This window comes from Aphelocoma coerulescens, chromosome 2, assembly GCF_041296385.1.
Source record: "Aphelocoma coerulescens isolate FSJ_1873_10779 chromosome 2, UR_Acoe_1.0, whole genome shotgun sequence".
NCBI classification, from domain to species: Eukaryota; Metazoa; Chordata; class Aves; order Passeriformes; family Corvidae; genus Aphelocoma; species Aphelocoma coerulescens.
The window spans coordinates 44,831,150-44,847,652 of NC_091015.1; the positions used below are offsets into that span (position 1 = coordinate 44,831,150).

Genomic DNA, 16,503 nt, shown 5'->3' on the forward strand with positions numbered 1-16,503 from the left:
AAAGTATATTTTTTTCAGTATTTTAACATCAAATTTTTTAGCAGTATTAGATGAAACAACTGATTGATAGCCAGCATAGTCCAGATGCTCTCAGTGCAGTATACACCGCACTTTTCTCTAAGTGCAAACTTTTCATTGTGCTAACAAAATGAGTAGCCTGGATATCATTCTTATTTTATGTACCCATAGCAGTGTTGATTTGGTCTCTCTTATGCATGAACAGAGACTTATAAATTCTTCAAACACATCAAATGTAAGTCAGGAGAAATCCAGTATGGCCTGGACCAACACTGCAGCTGAAACTGCCCTTTCAGCTGATTTGACATGCACAGCACCAGAAACACACGAACAACAATTCCAACTCATTCAACCTAAATACAAAATCAGTGTCAATTTACCAATCAACATGTTCTATAAAGCTCAATATTTTCTAATATTGGGACCTGCATTATGAGGAAGAGAAGCAAATCAAGCAGCAAATCAAACTAAGGAATCACTGCATCGGATATGGGAGACCAAGATCTGCAAAATTACATATGCAATCTTGCAGAAAAACAACTTAATACTTTCTGAAAATTCAGTCCCAGGGTTTTAAAAAAACTATTACACACCTTCAACCCTGTAGATGATGTAGAGACTTACAGATAACCAGTAACATCTAGAACTGAACAGGAGAATGAAAAGGAAGTCGTTTATTTGTGATGCTACATTGATTTACATTTCACTAACAATATAAAGCAGGCTGGGATTTATGTGCCCAGTCAAAGCAAGATTCTATTTGAGTGCCTTCATAGACACATCTCTAACTATTTTCCTGGTTTGGGCAAGACTGAATCTGCAAAAACTTGACTTACATTTTTGTTTCTCATATTTGTCTTTCTTCTTATCCACACAGAGAACTTTGCTTACATTGTTACATTTCCTTTTTTTCTTTTGCCATGAGAACTAATTCTTTTATGATTAATTTTTTGACATTTCCTTGCTATTTTCTCCCCCAGTCTACACAGTTCTGGTACTCTCCATTTGTCCAAAGCTTGTTCTTCTGTTTTTATTACCCTTCATCTATCTTCTCACCTTTACAAAGACAGGTATGGAAATAAATTTTTTATATCCTTCCTTCTCTCCTGAGCTCATAATGAGATCAGCAATACCTCTCCCATGCCCCATTTTTCACCAAATTTTACTGCATCAGAAAAACAGCTGTGAATAACTGAAAGTGGTCAGTATAGTCAAGAACAGAAAGTTTTACAGTTTTGACATTGTAATCCTATCCTTTTACAGCTCATGGCTTTACAAGCTGCAATATGGGCTGCAGACCTGGGTAAGGGCACTGGAATTTGGCATCCTTTACAAGGTCTGATGACATGTAGTTTTGGAAGAAGCCACTCTTTCTCAAAATTGTTTTTATCAGTTTAAACAAATTTTCTCCCAAATACATGACATGTAGCTTAACACAGAAGTATGGAAAACAGGGAATACAAACCCAGAAAATCAGGACTGTAATGCCTTTCTTTCACAATACCATTTAGTTTTCAGTCTCACTATTCAGGAAATGAAAGAAAAATTGTGCTTCTGTCTGTTTTATCATGTAGAAAAGTCAAGAAAAAGCAAACTCTGTTGTCAAAACTTACAACAATGTATGTCCAAGCATTTCATTCACGTATTCTCAGAATGGCAAAATTCCATTAATCTTATATCTGAATCCTGGATAAGAATTAACTTGGCAGCACTACCAAATGTTAAGTGCTGTGGAAAATAAACTACCTTCAAAGAGAAGAGTATTTAAAGGTATTTAGGGCATTTAAGCACTAATACTGAAATTGAAAACATAAAAAAACCAATTAGTGGCAGAATTGAGTTGGCAGAAGAGCCCAGTCTTCCTGGGGTCTGTTCTGATGACGGTCAACGATCAGTTCAGTGAAATGTGGAGGAAAAAGGATGTCATGATATAAACATGTGACAGTACTGCCCAGAATACTCTTCCAGACTACACAGATTTGCACATCAGCAATGTCTTGAGCTAGAGGTGCTGTGGGGTTTCTTAGTTTGCTTGTTTGTTTTTTCCTGTAGTTAATAGCTACTTTTCTTATATTAATTTGCCCAGTCACATTTTCAGTTTTTTCAGTATTCATAGTAATAGCACTCAGGAAACATCCCATAGCTCTTGGCAAACTGGCAGGGCAAATTAGAAAATAATTTTGATTTGAGTTATCAAAACATTTAGAGGAAAATAATGGGAAAAACATTGATACATGGAAATCCTGAAGTCAGGGACTTGCTAAGGGTCTTACCAGTACATAAGTTCTTATTCATAAATTATACAGATAGTATACTTTTTGGATGTCAGTAGCAGTTTACAAGTCAAACAAGGCTCAGATGCAAGGCATAAATTACTTTCTCATTTAATTTAAAGCAAATTCCCCTGGAGTAAAAAGCAGTGGTTACTCTTTCCATTTTGTGAGAATTTATTTCATTTTCTAATCTAAGAATTAAATACAAGATTTAACCTTATAATCTTGAATCTCTGACAGCTGAATGTTGGTTGACACCCCCATAATTTTTTTATATTCTATGCCAGCCACAGAATAGTCTACAGCATATGCTGACATTTAAACCAGAAACCCCTGTTTCTGAGCACTGAATTACATACAGTTGAACTTAACCCAAACTTTTAATTTATTTTATTTACAAATTTAACTTATCTATTATTTAACTGCATCACTCACAGTCCCTCATCAGGACCGAGGCCTTGCTCTGCTGGGTGCTGTACAAACACAAAGAAAAATCCCGCTTCTCTGAAGGACTTCACAGTGCAAGCCAAGAGACAACAGATGGCTGGAGACACACATATGGGGAGGACATAGAAACAATATGGCTATATTAGTCAGTCTTCTAGACATGGCTTCAGCATGGAGCCAAACTGTTGTTGATGAAAAGGTGGAATTTTTGAGAGAGTTTTCATAAAGCATTTATTTTGCAGATGTTAAGAGAAAGTTCCTTCTTTGTGGAAGGGGCTATGAAATGATTAGATGAAAGTGCACCAAGCACATCAGAGTCAGAGGTGAAATGTATGTTGTCACTTTTACACTGAATTTTTGGTACTCGTGAAATTTTTGCACAAAATGAAATTTTGCAGATATTAATATATTACCCGGGGAGGACATAAAGAAGTTCAGATACTTCCTTCATATACTAATTCCTGCAGAAGTAGAGGTTATGTATTGATTTTCTGTGCTGAACCATTATCTGACAGTATTTATATGCCTATGTGCTAATTGAAATATCCCCATGCTTAATGTATTTCCACATAACTCGTTTTGTGTTCTTCACATCTTCACAGCTGCCTAGTTTGTATTATTTTGAATATACTCTCATAAATGTTAAACATTTTAAGCACAGTACTTTCAGCTAAGTTCTACAAACTTGCATTTTGTTCCTTTAGATCGTATGCACAGCAAACATGAACCATGTTTTTATTTGATACCACTTTGACTCCTGCTCATGCTTTTGTTTTTTTCCACACCATTTTAACTCAGACTGCTATTCCAGTGTGGTATGAGATAACTTAAGTAGGAATGTCTTCCTTCCCTTTTTTCTTTTCTATAAACCTTTTCTTTTTTTAATCTCTTTTGTTCTCTGTCATCATTACTTTGACCTGTTGCTTTCCAATTTTGCTTTCTGGTAGTACTGTACAGCTCAAAATACATCAGAAGACATCAGAGTAAGCACAAATGAATTAGGCAAACAGTAATCCTAGAAGTCTAGGTTTCAAACGTAGTGCTGTCAAAGTTAAAACATTTCAGGGTACAATCTATCTTCTTCTTCTCAAAGAAGTAAATGCAGAAGAGTAATTACCTGTTTTAAAACCTGAAACAGAACTGCCACTGCCAAATCTTTTGTGAACATATATCTGTGACAACCCTCTGAAAAGGGTGGGGGGAATGGGACTAGGAAAAAATAAGAAAATAAAATGAAAAATGAAGGAAACGTCAACAAAATATCCACTATGACTCCTAGGAGCCAAGCTAAATCAGGTTATGTACCAACACAACAACAACAACAAATTATTTGGTTCAGAGTGCTCTGATTGAAAACAAGTATCAAAGACAAGAAAGGAATTTTATAATAGAGATAAAAATGTTCAAGTAGAATGAGATCAAGACAAATTTGGCAATAAATTAAAATGCTAGAAGGCATTCACCTGCAAAGGCACATATTTTTGGCCATTAGTACAATCCTTACTTCCTCTGTGTGTTCTCTGTAAGAACACAGTAAGGCATGGCATCTCACTATGCTTCTTCAAGCTATGCACACATAAACAGAACCAAGAGATTATTAATAAAGTATTAAAGGAATAAGAATTTCAGCCTTTCCGTACTTTACATTCACCCTCAAAATAGAGAACAAGCCCCAACAAAATTGACAGGGGCTGCAACTTGGATTCTGAATAACCAATGACCCAGGAACCCTTTTTCTAACATCCAAATTTCTAGCATTCTGAGTTAGCATTTGTTGAGGAGACCCACACTTTCTAAATGCAAGAAGAAGTATGGTTTTCATACTGTTTTTGAATTTGAATATGGGTGACATACATGCATATGTGTATTTTACTGCATTATGCATCTGTAGCTTTCCTGAAATATAAGAAACAAGAATTTGTGGTCAATTATTTATCCTCTTTTTCCAAACTAGAATAACTCTCCTCTTCCTTGCCCCCTAGTTTTAGGAGTTTACGTGTTTATTTATTATTCTTTACAAATAAACACTACCCATTTACAATCCATATTTATTTATAAACTCTACTAAGATTGGTGACTTTGAGGCAAAATAGCTGTTTTATTGCCTTGATGTATGATTATCAATTTATTTGATTTATTGTCTCTTAAAGCTAAAAAATTTGGAAGAAAATGAAAGATGGTGCCTCAGAGGATCTCCCTACACCCTGACAGATATATTTAATTTCAATTAAAGTCCTGAAAAGAGCTGAAACTCTGGCTAACAGCTTCTAATCACCAGGTCCTGCTGTAGAATTTCCATCTTGAACAGTTCAAAGCCTATTTGCCAGTGTCACGCTGTTGGAATCAGCTTGGTTTGCCACATCCCACCTTGCCTGGAGACGTTAGTGGCAAAGGACCACGGGCTTGGAAATTCTCCAAAGAACCTCCCACTGTCAAACCTATTACTGGAACAGCTTCCAGGTGCACCAGCCTCACTGTTCAGAGCTAGAAACCAGCAACTGTACTACTGGAGCATGAGAAAGACTTGTTTTCATCTAACCTGGGTACATTTTCCTCTTAAAAATATTCCACTTCTATGATCAGACAATTTTTCCTTAGTAGGAAGATGGGGAAGGACAAATATGACTAATGGAGAAAGCTCCTGCCTGGAGACAAGGAAAGCAGGGATGGAAAGAAACTTCTGCCAGCAGACACAAGACATGGGAGACTTATCTACCTGCTGCCTGCACAAGTCCACCTGCAAGCACTGCACTCTGGGACTGCCAAGAGACAGTTTAAAAACGAAACCCATAAAAATCTGCAAGGTCCATGGAATGCAAAAAGCTGTGCATAACTTGATGTGGATTGGTAGGCACTGAACAGCTGAGAAAATAGGTAGTATTCCACTTGGTAAGGGAATAGATAAGAACAGGAAGAGCTGTAGGGTACTAGAAATTATCCCTTTGAACAGAAATGCTGATAAAAGGCTTCTCTCAGTGCTGCTGTTGAGATTGTTGATTTAAGAATATTGGAAAATTTCTTCATAAATAAAAAACTGATACATTAATTTAGATTGTATGGCTGTAAGCATTTTGGAAATAGTTATAAATAAACACATAGGCAAATGAGAATCCCATTTCCTCCATTACATTCAGTATCACATCTGAGGGACTTTCTGCCCATCTGTTACACACATTGCTGGCCTTTAAGACTGCATAAGTCCACTGTGGCAAATGTAAGAGAAATGCAAACAGGGAAATAGCCTCACCATTTTATGATTTTCGAGCACTCTGAAACAATGTGGCAAGTATTGCTGAATGCATATGGGGATGGTTAGGGATATGGAATGATTAATATATAGATATTCTGCAATTAATTAAAGTTTGTGCTCCATGCTTCAATATTATAACATATTTGCTTGAACCTTACTGAAAGAGTTGATTAGGTGTGATGTACTTACATAAGTATACTTCTTGATTTTGCTGCCTGAATAAGCTTTTTAATACACACAGTTCAACATACACAGGCCTTTATGAAGGACTCTCAAAGTCCTACACTCTTTGTTAAACTCATACTCATTTAAATTCTTTTTAAGCATCAGTTGCAAAATAGTTTCACTAAATCTTCCTCTGGTCAGGCTGGATGTATTTGACCTTTGCTGTGATTCCTAACATGATTGAGGATGTAGACCAGAGCAGGATTATTTATTTAAGGGCTTTAGAATCTCTAATTTTTCAGAGTTTAAGGAAGGTAAAATTTAAGTATAGTGATTATGTTGGGACTCTAAATATACACCATTTATACTACATTGTTAAAATAACAGAAGTACAAGTCTTGCTGTTTTTATAGGGACTTGTTTGATTTAACAAAATGCAGACAAAAATAAGAATCAAGCTATTAAATGCATAGCCACAACTTATTCCAGTGGGGAAAAAATAGTCTTCCAAACACAGAAACCCTTTCAGCTCAAAAAACTCCCAAATAAAACAACAGCCTGGTTTAGAGGCATGTGTCTCATCCACACCCATGTTTTTGTTGAGAGTTCAGTGCAGGTCTTTCAGCTCTGCACAGAAATGGACAGTAATTTCATGGTGTTATCTTAAAAGAGCAGGATGAAGAGATGAAGTTCCCCCTGGACAGGAAAATGGGGCAGCTCAAGTTACCAACACAGACCCTCTGGTATGTATTTTTTTTGCCACTGGGATGCTGAAACATTAATTTCATGATTAATGTATGGAAAGAGGATGGACAGAGCAAATCCTGTACCTCTGCTGGTAGCATGGTTGCTGTGAAGTGTCACAATTCTAGTATCCTAAGTCACTTTGATCCTTTTGTAAACATTGCTGATGGTCTCATTCATTCCTGATTTTCGTAATTTTTAAATTCTGACAGTTTAGGGCTACCCAATAATGTCTGAAGTCCTTATTGCCTTTTCCAAGTGGTATCATTCTGCTTCAGTGCAGAATCTGAATCTTTTGTACCAGAGAAAGACAAGTTTACATTGACATTTTTAAAATATTCCAAATGGCCCCACAGGTCTGTTCTGTATACATGTTTAATGCTCGTAATATGACAGAAAAAGCACTGCAGAGCCACTTGGGTTTTTATTAATCTTTTTTTTTTCTAAGCAATTAACTTCCAGTTTTTATCACAGTACAGTTTCTTTTCCCTGGAATGAATCACTCCAAAAAAGATAAGGAGCTCTAGGATTCAAAGCTGCCACTCATGCATACAGCTGTTGCTTCATTAAATTATAAGAAACTTGCAAGTATTTCTAATAAACTAAAAAAGGAAACTTATTTTTTCTTCTACTCTTTTCAGCTCTTTCATTTGAGCTACAGGATGTTGTTTGAGCCAGAGGAAGGCAACCAAGAAAATAAACATACTTCCAAAATACCTCAGAGGTTTTTCTACAAACTCTGTTCACGTGACCCATCAGCATCTGAAATTTAATATTCTTTTCATCTAACCCTAAAATTAGACAAGCACCAAAGTATTAAATAAATTGCATTTTTTTTTGTGTCTGAAGTGGCCTGTCACATCAGAATAAGGGAGACATATGTCCTCCAGTATTAACTACAGTTAAACATGAAGGCACTAAAGTATTTTAAACTTAATGACATTGAGAATAATCAACATGTCTGTAACTTTAGGCCTAACTAATCCAATATACTGATCAAGGCATTGGATGATGTATACAGACAAACTAACTTATTCTGGGCACATTTTATGATGCTTAATGAAAAAAACACATTTCATCACAGCATTTGTACTTCCAAATAAATGCTTGGCATTGCTAAGTATGAACTGACAAGTATTTTGCTTAAAACATTGTAAATAAATTGTAAAAGTGACAGTCAGGGAAAAGATATATGGTAATAAAAACCATCTCCAAGATGTGTACCATACACAAAAGGCATGTTCTTCTTCAAAGGAATTTCAGCATACATGGTTTTCTTTGTGTGGTTGCCTAGTATTTCTTTTATTATCTCTTTGGTTTTCATATACCACTTCTAGTTGAGCAGAACTGTCAACTTTGTATGCTTAAACTCAGGCTCTTAAATCAGTAAAGCAGATGCCTATTTAATTGAAAATAATGGCATACATTAATTTTCTAACCTGTAGGGGTACTCGTAACTAACTTCAAATCAGTCAGACTAGCTACGTAAATCACAGACAGTAACAGTTGTTTATATGTGCTTGTGGGGACAATAGCATATGTTGTCAAATTTGATTTAATTAAAAAGTCTGTGCAATCAAAACCAGCATGATGCATGACACTTCTGTTCAGGATATTTTTGCTAAGAAATGAGGATTCTGATTGACCATGTTTGTAAATTATTTTAGTAAAGAAAATTAACTGCTCCAGATTTTCCTTAGAAATGTTTCCTTCTTAGGAATTTTTTAACAAATATATTTTCCAAATGGGTAATTTGATTTTTCTTAAGTTGAAACCCTTTTATGTAGAAATTTACTTGTTAAAATACACAGTTTTCCCAAATTAAAACTTTCTTTTCAGTCAAATCCACATTTTCCTGTTTTTTTTTCTTTTTAATGAAAGTTTTAAAAATATTTATATTGTTTGACTCAGAAGTTTCCTCTCAGGCACATCTCCATGTCTGAAAGCAATTTACAGAAGATTCTGCCCGAAACTGGGACCAGCCAACCATATTTGCCAGAATCAACATCTAAGCAGCTTTGCTATTTGCTAAAAAGAGGGGTTGACTTTCTTTAATGGTTGCTGGCGACATTAACATAATGAGAAATAAATGGACCACAAATGCACCCTATTTCACAACTCTGCCGAAAAGTAGAGGGCAGTAGGCTGGGAGAGGAACTTTTGCAGGACTTTATTCCAGCATGACTGAACCATTCAGAAGATAGTGGGCACTAGAGTGCATTACAGATTAAAATTTCCTGTGTTTGTTTACAGGAAAACAGCTCCAGAAACTGCTGCTTAAGTTATTCCTGTCAGAAAGCCACAAAGGATACAAAGGAGCAGGTAACCATCTCAATGCTGGGCACAAAACAGGCTTCCAAACCCATTTGGTGGACCTCACATTAACATACAGCTTTGTGCAACTCAAGAGCAACATGAAAAACATCAGCATGCTATAGGCTGCCAGAACATGATCTGATATTGTGCATTCAGCCCTGAGGCTGTAGATTCATTTCTTTAACTAAATAAAACAGGGAACATCTGTTTCTGGTAACAGAAAAAAAAAAGTCGCTACATTGATCTTTGCATCTGAGGGGAAAAAAAATATGTAGAAGAATAAATATAACCCAAATGTTACTACCTTAAGAAGTCCTTGGTATGATAAATGGACACATTGTATTCCTGGAGGCAATGAAACAAGTTAAGTATCAATTTTGTTTGTAACTCTCACAGATAAAGCCCAACTTGTTGGACTCTCTTCAGGAAAGAAAGAATTTAGACATGTCACATTCCTCTGTGGGAGTTTATCCTCTCACAGAATCCCAGAATGGCTGAGGTTGAAAGGGACCTCAGAAGCTCATCTTGCCTAACCCCACACTCAAGAAGGGCCACCAAGCATGGCAGACTGCCCAGGATTAGTGTCCAGATGGCTTCTGAGATCTCCAAGGGTGGAGAATCCACAATCTGCCTGGGTAACCTATGCCAGCGCTTGGCCACTCTCAAGGGCAAAAGAAAATGTTTCCTTGATGATCAGACATCCTCCTGTGTTGCAGCTGGTGCCCACTGCCTCTAGTCCTGTCACTGGGCACCACTGAAAAGAGCCTGGCTGGGTTCTCTTTACTCCCTCCCTCCAGATATTGAAACACATTGGAGAGATCCCCTCTGAGCCGTCTCTTTTCCAGGCTGAACAGTCCCAGCTCTCTCAGCCTCTCCTCACAGGAGAGATGCTCCAGTCCCTTCATCACCTTTGTGGCCCTTTGCTGAACTTTTTCCAGTATGCCCATGTCTCTCTTGTACAGGGGAGCCCAGTGCTGGACACAGAACTCCAGTGCAGTCTGACAATGACATTCCTGCTCATCTCATGACACTTACAGTAACACCCTCTGCTCTGTGAAAATAACTTATTTCAACTGCATGTTAAAGGATGTATTTTTACACATGCATTCCACTTCCACTTTGCTTGGAAAGGGTTTGCATTAGAAATACAAGGATGAAGAGAAAATGGATTATCTTTCATCTGCCACACCAAGAATATCTGATTTCAAAACCACCTTTTTATAAAGAGATTGATGCATGGCAATGTTCCAACAAAGGTAATTTCCCTAATACTTAACACTGTAATCTGTATAATTATTAGATTAAAAATGTAAACCAGCTCAGTTTGATAAATAAAACAAAGATGTGGATCCATTATGTTTTTAAGACTTCTGCTTCCAGAAAACATGGAAAACTGGAGAATACTCATGCAACTACTTTGGGACCTCAGGAAGAACTCTTTAGGATGTTCTACTCTACATGGAAAATGAAGTACCATGACATTTACAGGAAAACAAAATCCAAACATTTTCTTGTGCAGCAGAAAACAGATTTAACAAACCTTTTACTCTTGGATCTGCTACAAATTCTGTTTTGCCATATCAAGCGTCAGTCAAAAACTGAACACAAGGAAATGGTAGCCTAAAACCTTTTCTAGCTCTTTAATCATAAAATGCTAAAATATAAATTACATATCACAGTTCAAAGAATTATTTTGAAAATCTATGCCCTGCTTTGTTTATCATGATTATGAATCCACTGAAAATGATCATAAAGACAACAAATCTGTTATAATGAGTAACTCTTTATCCAAAATTCTTGATGAAAACATTTATAAAATACCCCAAATCTGGGACATTGTTTACCTGGAAAACATGTTAATAATGAATGGATTTTAATTGAGTATGAATATATAGTGGTACATTCTCCTGTCTCCTATTAGAGGACTAAGGAGGAATTACTCTTAAATTCTATGGGCGCAAAACCCCCAAGTTCTGGCCTGGATAAAAGCTGCAAATGAAAGCTGTATTTAGATCTTGTTAAGCCACATAAAAAGAAAAGTTCAATATTGCTGTATTTATTTTTCTTCAACTCATGAGGACAAGCAGAAAGAAATTAAATTGTTGTTTTAGCTTTAAATTAAATTCAACATGTTTTAAATGGTCACAAACCAAAATTATAGCTTCTTGTTGACTAACCACAAAACACAGCTTTTCTTTAGGCAACAGTAAAGCATTTGGAACAAGAATTAAACACCCTCATTCAGTGAACAAAAACTGAACAAAGTTGCACAAAGTTGTGCATTTCATTAGAACGTTTTGAATATCAAATTGAAAACATGATGTGACTATTAATAAAGATTCTGCTGTTGAAAATAAAAAGCGCTGAGAAGTTCAGAAGAAATTTCTGTGCAGTATTAGCTCTGAACACCTGAAGAATGCTGTAACAGAAGTTTGGCTATTACAATTCCTACTTATTGAAATCAATAGAGAGTTATTTGAGCCTACATTTATGAAAAAAGAATGGAGAAAACCACTGTGCCTTCACCTTACAAAAAATACAACTTACTACATCTGCTATGTAACTGTTCTCTAGTCAGCAGAGAGACAAAGGGAAATGTGTTTAGAGAATAAACAAGAATCCTCATGCTCCATGGAATACCTAGTTTATCACAGTAGTGTTCCTAAAATATCTTGTATGAGATGAGAATTTCTTTGGAACATGCCCATGAGAAGAGCTGATTTTCTTGGATGAGAACAACCTGTTTAAATCCTAGCTTCTTGTGACCAAATGGAAGGTCAGAGCTGCGCAAGAAATAGAACTGTGACTGTAGACTACAGATGCTACAGGCACTGGGAAACCTCTGATGTATTAAGTAATTTCAGGGACAACAGATGGACATGTTTGGATCTGCTGAGCATTCAAGCTTCCCACTGAACTGTTTATTAACTTCAGGACTACAGCAAAAGTCTAACAAAGCAAGAAATCTTACAGGACTTCTCTCGTCTTTCCCAGGGGCAACAGGCACTTTCACAGTTTCATTTCAGGTAGGATAATGGGATGGAAGCCATAATGGTGACATCACAGCACAAACAGTTGAAATAGCTTATTTATGCTTTGGCCATTAATGTGTGCTAAAGGAAACATTTCCAAGTGCAAGTGCTCTATGTATGGAAGAAATGAGTGTCTCTACCAAGTAATGCAGTGTGACATTAAAATAGATTAAAAAACTTAAAAGAACCCACCGACTCTTTTCTGCTCATAGTTTTGCTTTGGGAACGTGAGCGGGAGATGGTGCTGAAAAAGGAATCCTTTTTTGATGCAGACAAAGGTGGAGATCCTGTAAATTCACGTCCTCCAGACAAGCTCTCTATGCTTGGAGATGAACTGATGATTTTTGAACTTTGGCCTGTAAAGCAAGTATAAAAACCCAAAAGAGTTAATCAATGGGCATTTTCCTTTCCCCACAAATATTTCCTTGTCTTAATTGACATTGACTGGGAGTCACAGACAGCTCAACACAGAATGAAATGTTAAAGTGTGTCAGCATGCACTGAGAGATTGAAGGATTGTTCTCACATGGAACTTAATTTCTGTATGAGAGAAGAACACAAAATCTTAGTGTATATATAGGTATATACACAAACGTACACTATCTAGTGCATACCTATATCTATATATATGCCAAATGATGTGTATATATATACACTCACAAATACAGACATATATATAAATACTATGTCACTATATGCACCCTAGTATATCCACAGACTGAGGACCTTCATGCCCTGTGTGGCAAAATGAGAGAAGTACCATCTCATAATAAAAAAAAAATCTGATGTCATCAACACTACAATGGAAATAGTCTTTTCCAACTATAAAACATGGCAAAGAATGCTCAGAACAAGAACTTCAGATTCCAAAAGTGAGTTGGACACTGAAGATCTAGATCACAATATTTAGACTTGAAACAGGAAAAGAAGTAAGTTAAGTTTGGAAATAAATTTAAGTTCTCATGCTTCACATTTTAAGGCCATCTCCACCTAACAAACACTTTGATGAAGTTGACCAGTTACTTATTCTCATTTCATGGAGCTTTTGAAGAGAATCTAGCGTTGTCCACTATCATAGTGAAGACATCTGGGGAAAAGCCTGGGCTAGTTCACCATGGCAGTCAGGCAGCCTCTGATAAGGACCATTTCTTCTAGTTCAGGCTTACAAAGTGTTTTCAAATATTTAAATTAAAGTTTTGTTTTCATTAGTTCCAGGAGGAAAAATCCCCCAGTATGTCAGTTTTCATCAACTTTCATTAAGAAAATGTTGCCTTAGGAGAGATGCTAGTTTAAAAAAATCTTTTTATCATGTGTATGATGAAGTCAAGATAGAATGACTCCATGAAATTGTAGAGTTTTCCATTCTGGAAAAAAGTTAAATAGCACATAAAGCTAATGCTCAAGAACTCTTCCTGTCTATTGTTTGATGGCTATTCTGATGAGAGGGTTTATGTTCTTTTTCCGTTCCTTTGTTTTTGGCATGCTTTCATGCTACCATCTATAGCATCAAGTATGATCCTCTGCAACTAAATCATTCACATTTTCTTAAGGGAATAATTACAGATTTATTTGAAATACACTTTTTGCAAGGAGACTGCTAAATGCAAAGAGGTCGAACTAGCAAAGAACAAAACGTGACATTGAATAAACAGACCTTAAATGACAAAAGTCATGAAAGGATCAGGGTTTAATATTCTAAACATTTTCTAGAAGAAAACTCATATAAACTGCTTCCTATCTTGTCATTCATTCTCTGTTGCTTTATTCTGCCCACCTCTCCCATGACCCTCCTACATTTTATGTCCTGCTTCTCATGCTTCTGTGGACCTTCCTGTCTGCCTCCACCTCTTCTTCAGATCCCTCCACACTGTCTCTTCTGCAACTTCTTATTCTAACTTTTTACTTTATATATTCTTTACTTCCCACCAACTTCAACCAACTGGATTTTTCTGTTTCTTCACAGTCCTCCTCCAGGCACTTACTACCTACCACTTAGTCTGAGGAGTTTCCGTAAGAGTTTCCTTAAGATAGAGGCTGTTGTAGATCTCACTTAACTTTTGCTTTCACATTTTATAGAAAAATGGGATATGCATTAATTAGGTATACTGTAAATAATCCTGGAGATGAAAAAAGAGAAAAACTGCATGGCAAACAGCAAAAATAATTCATTCACATGGAAATTTTTAGAAGATTTCTAATTTTAGGATAAAATCATGTCACTTGGCAACACCATTATCCTTACAGTTGCCTTTATGTAAGAAAAAGACCTTTTATGCATTTCATAGTGGCAATTTACAATGGAAGTGTGGTTTTGCAGTAGGTAAACTTAAAAATAGTCTTGGAACAGATGGAATCACATATTTTAGCAAATAAAGTATTTATAAAAGCAATTCACACAGCTAAGCAAGAGCAGCCAATATAAATTGCTAAATGTAAAAAAAGTCTATTTGGTGGACAGAGTAAAGTGTAACAGGAAAATATTTATTAAGTGTGTATCAGATTAAATAGATAAATCTCTTTACCATCCTAGTAATGAGAAGATATATTCCCAATAGGGTCAAGATTAAAAAAAAACAACAAAAAAAGTTAAACAATGAGCAAAGTGTATTTTTCACATACTCTTCACTGCATGGCCTGCACTTAACGCACTTCACCTGCAAATAAGCAGATTATGTGACAAAAATTCACAGAAAATATTGAGAGAAGAACACTTTATATATAACTGAGGAACCCACACACATGAAAAATACACATTGCTAAAAAAATGGAAAAAAATTATGTGTGAAGATTTTTTTTGCATACTCTTTCAGCTTTATCTATAAAAATATAGTAAAAAATTGAAAAGACAGAGAAATGTCCTCATGGCCACTGCAAATAGCTACACTTCAAAAGATGGATCACAGTTCAGAGGAACAGAATATGCAACTACTTTCATAGCCAAACAAGATTTTGTAGATAGAATAACACAACTGTCCTAAAAGGGAATTTGCTCAAATAACACCAAGAGCTTTAAGCAATCTGGTTCTTATGGCCTATAAAATATATAATAAAAATAAAAAGTAAGAGCCATACAAGATCTAGTTAAACTATGATAGAGATACAGTAAACCAGAAGTGATAAAAATACTCTATCTGTATGTTTTATAGCCAAGTAAGAAGAATGGCTAGGATGCACCCGGTCCTTCTGCAAGAATAAGTAAATCTGGGAAAATCATCATTAGGAAACACTATTTTTTTATTCTGAATCTAATCCTGTGAACAGTGCTGTGACATGGATTATTTGGGGATATGACTGAGAACACAGAAAGAACAGCACTTATGAATAATTACAGTATGTTGCAAGTCATAAAGCAGAATTCTTGGATTGTGATAGGCTTTTCTAATTTCCAGAGGCGTCATTGTTTTTACAACTGTAAATAAGAAAGCTGAAAGACATGTCACACCAAACGTATGCGTTTTCCTTAATGTGGGGGAAAAAAAAAAAAAGGCATGTATGATTTTCCCAAAACAGAAATTTAATGAATCACAGAATATTCTGACTTGGAAGGGACCCACAAGGATCATTGAGTCCAACTCTTAAACGAAGCGTCTGCAACAACATTTAATGGAGTCCCCATGTTTCTTCTGAAGTCCTTCAGATGTAGTATTTATGCACCAAGGCCTTAACAACCCTCACACGACTTTGGAAACAACACTGTAGCACCAACGCGCAGATTTCGGGATCTCAGGACAATGACACAAATGCCATTTGTACCTTCTCCGTTGTGTGTCTTACTGATTCTACATATTTCTTAATGTGCACTGTGGTACACTCTGCTCACTCAATAGCTTCACAAGAAGGTAATGGGATACGAGTTTCTAATTCTGGGTTATTCCTCAAAAAAAAAAAAAAAAAGAGGAAAAAAGAAAAATGAAGTCTTACCCCTCATGTAGAATCAAAATTCATGAAGTTTGCAATAAAGTACAGTTAATAACCAGACAACTCCATGTCCTTCTTCTTTAGCAGCTTAATCACCAACCTGAGAACACCACTGAATAAAACCTCTCATTTTCATCTACTCATTCTGTCAATGTCAGATAAATACGTTATGGCTCCTTAAAAAAATTGTAGAAATCTAATCTTGGACCATCTAAGCATATACCAGAAAGTCCTAAAACCTATATAAAACAGGCTGAAAAAACCCCATGAACATGGAAATCAAATACATGCCTATGAAGCACACAGAACAAATACGTAAGGATCCCTGACGTACGCAGCA

At 36.0% G+C, this 16,503-nt stretch overlaps 1 protein-coding gene across 8 annotated transcripts in view; it reads right to left on the minus strand.

The window, feature by feature from the left end:
- TBC1D5 (TBC1 domain family member 5) overlaps positions 1–16,503 on the minus strand; it is a 337,427-nt gene that overhangs the window by 50,049 nt on the left and 270,875 nt on the right. For all 8 annotated transcript variants that reach the window (XM_069007252.1, XM_069007244.1, XM_069007246.1 and 5 more), the window contains one exon: positions 12,438–12,601. In XM_069007252.1, coding sequence (XP_068863353.1) covers positions 12,438–12,601 — 164 coding nt within the window. The remainder of the gene's footprint in view (positions 1–12,437; positions 12,602–16,503) is intronic.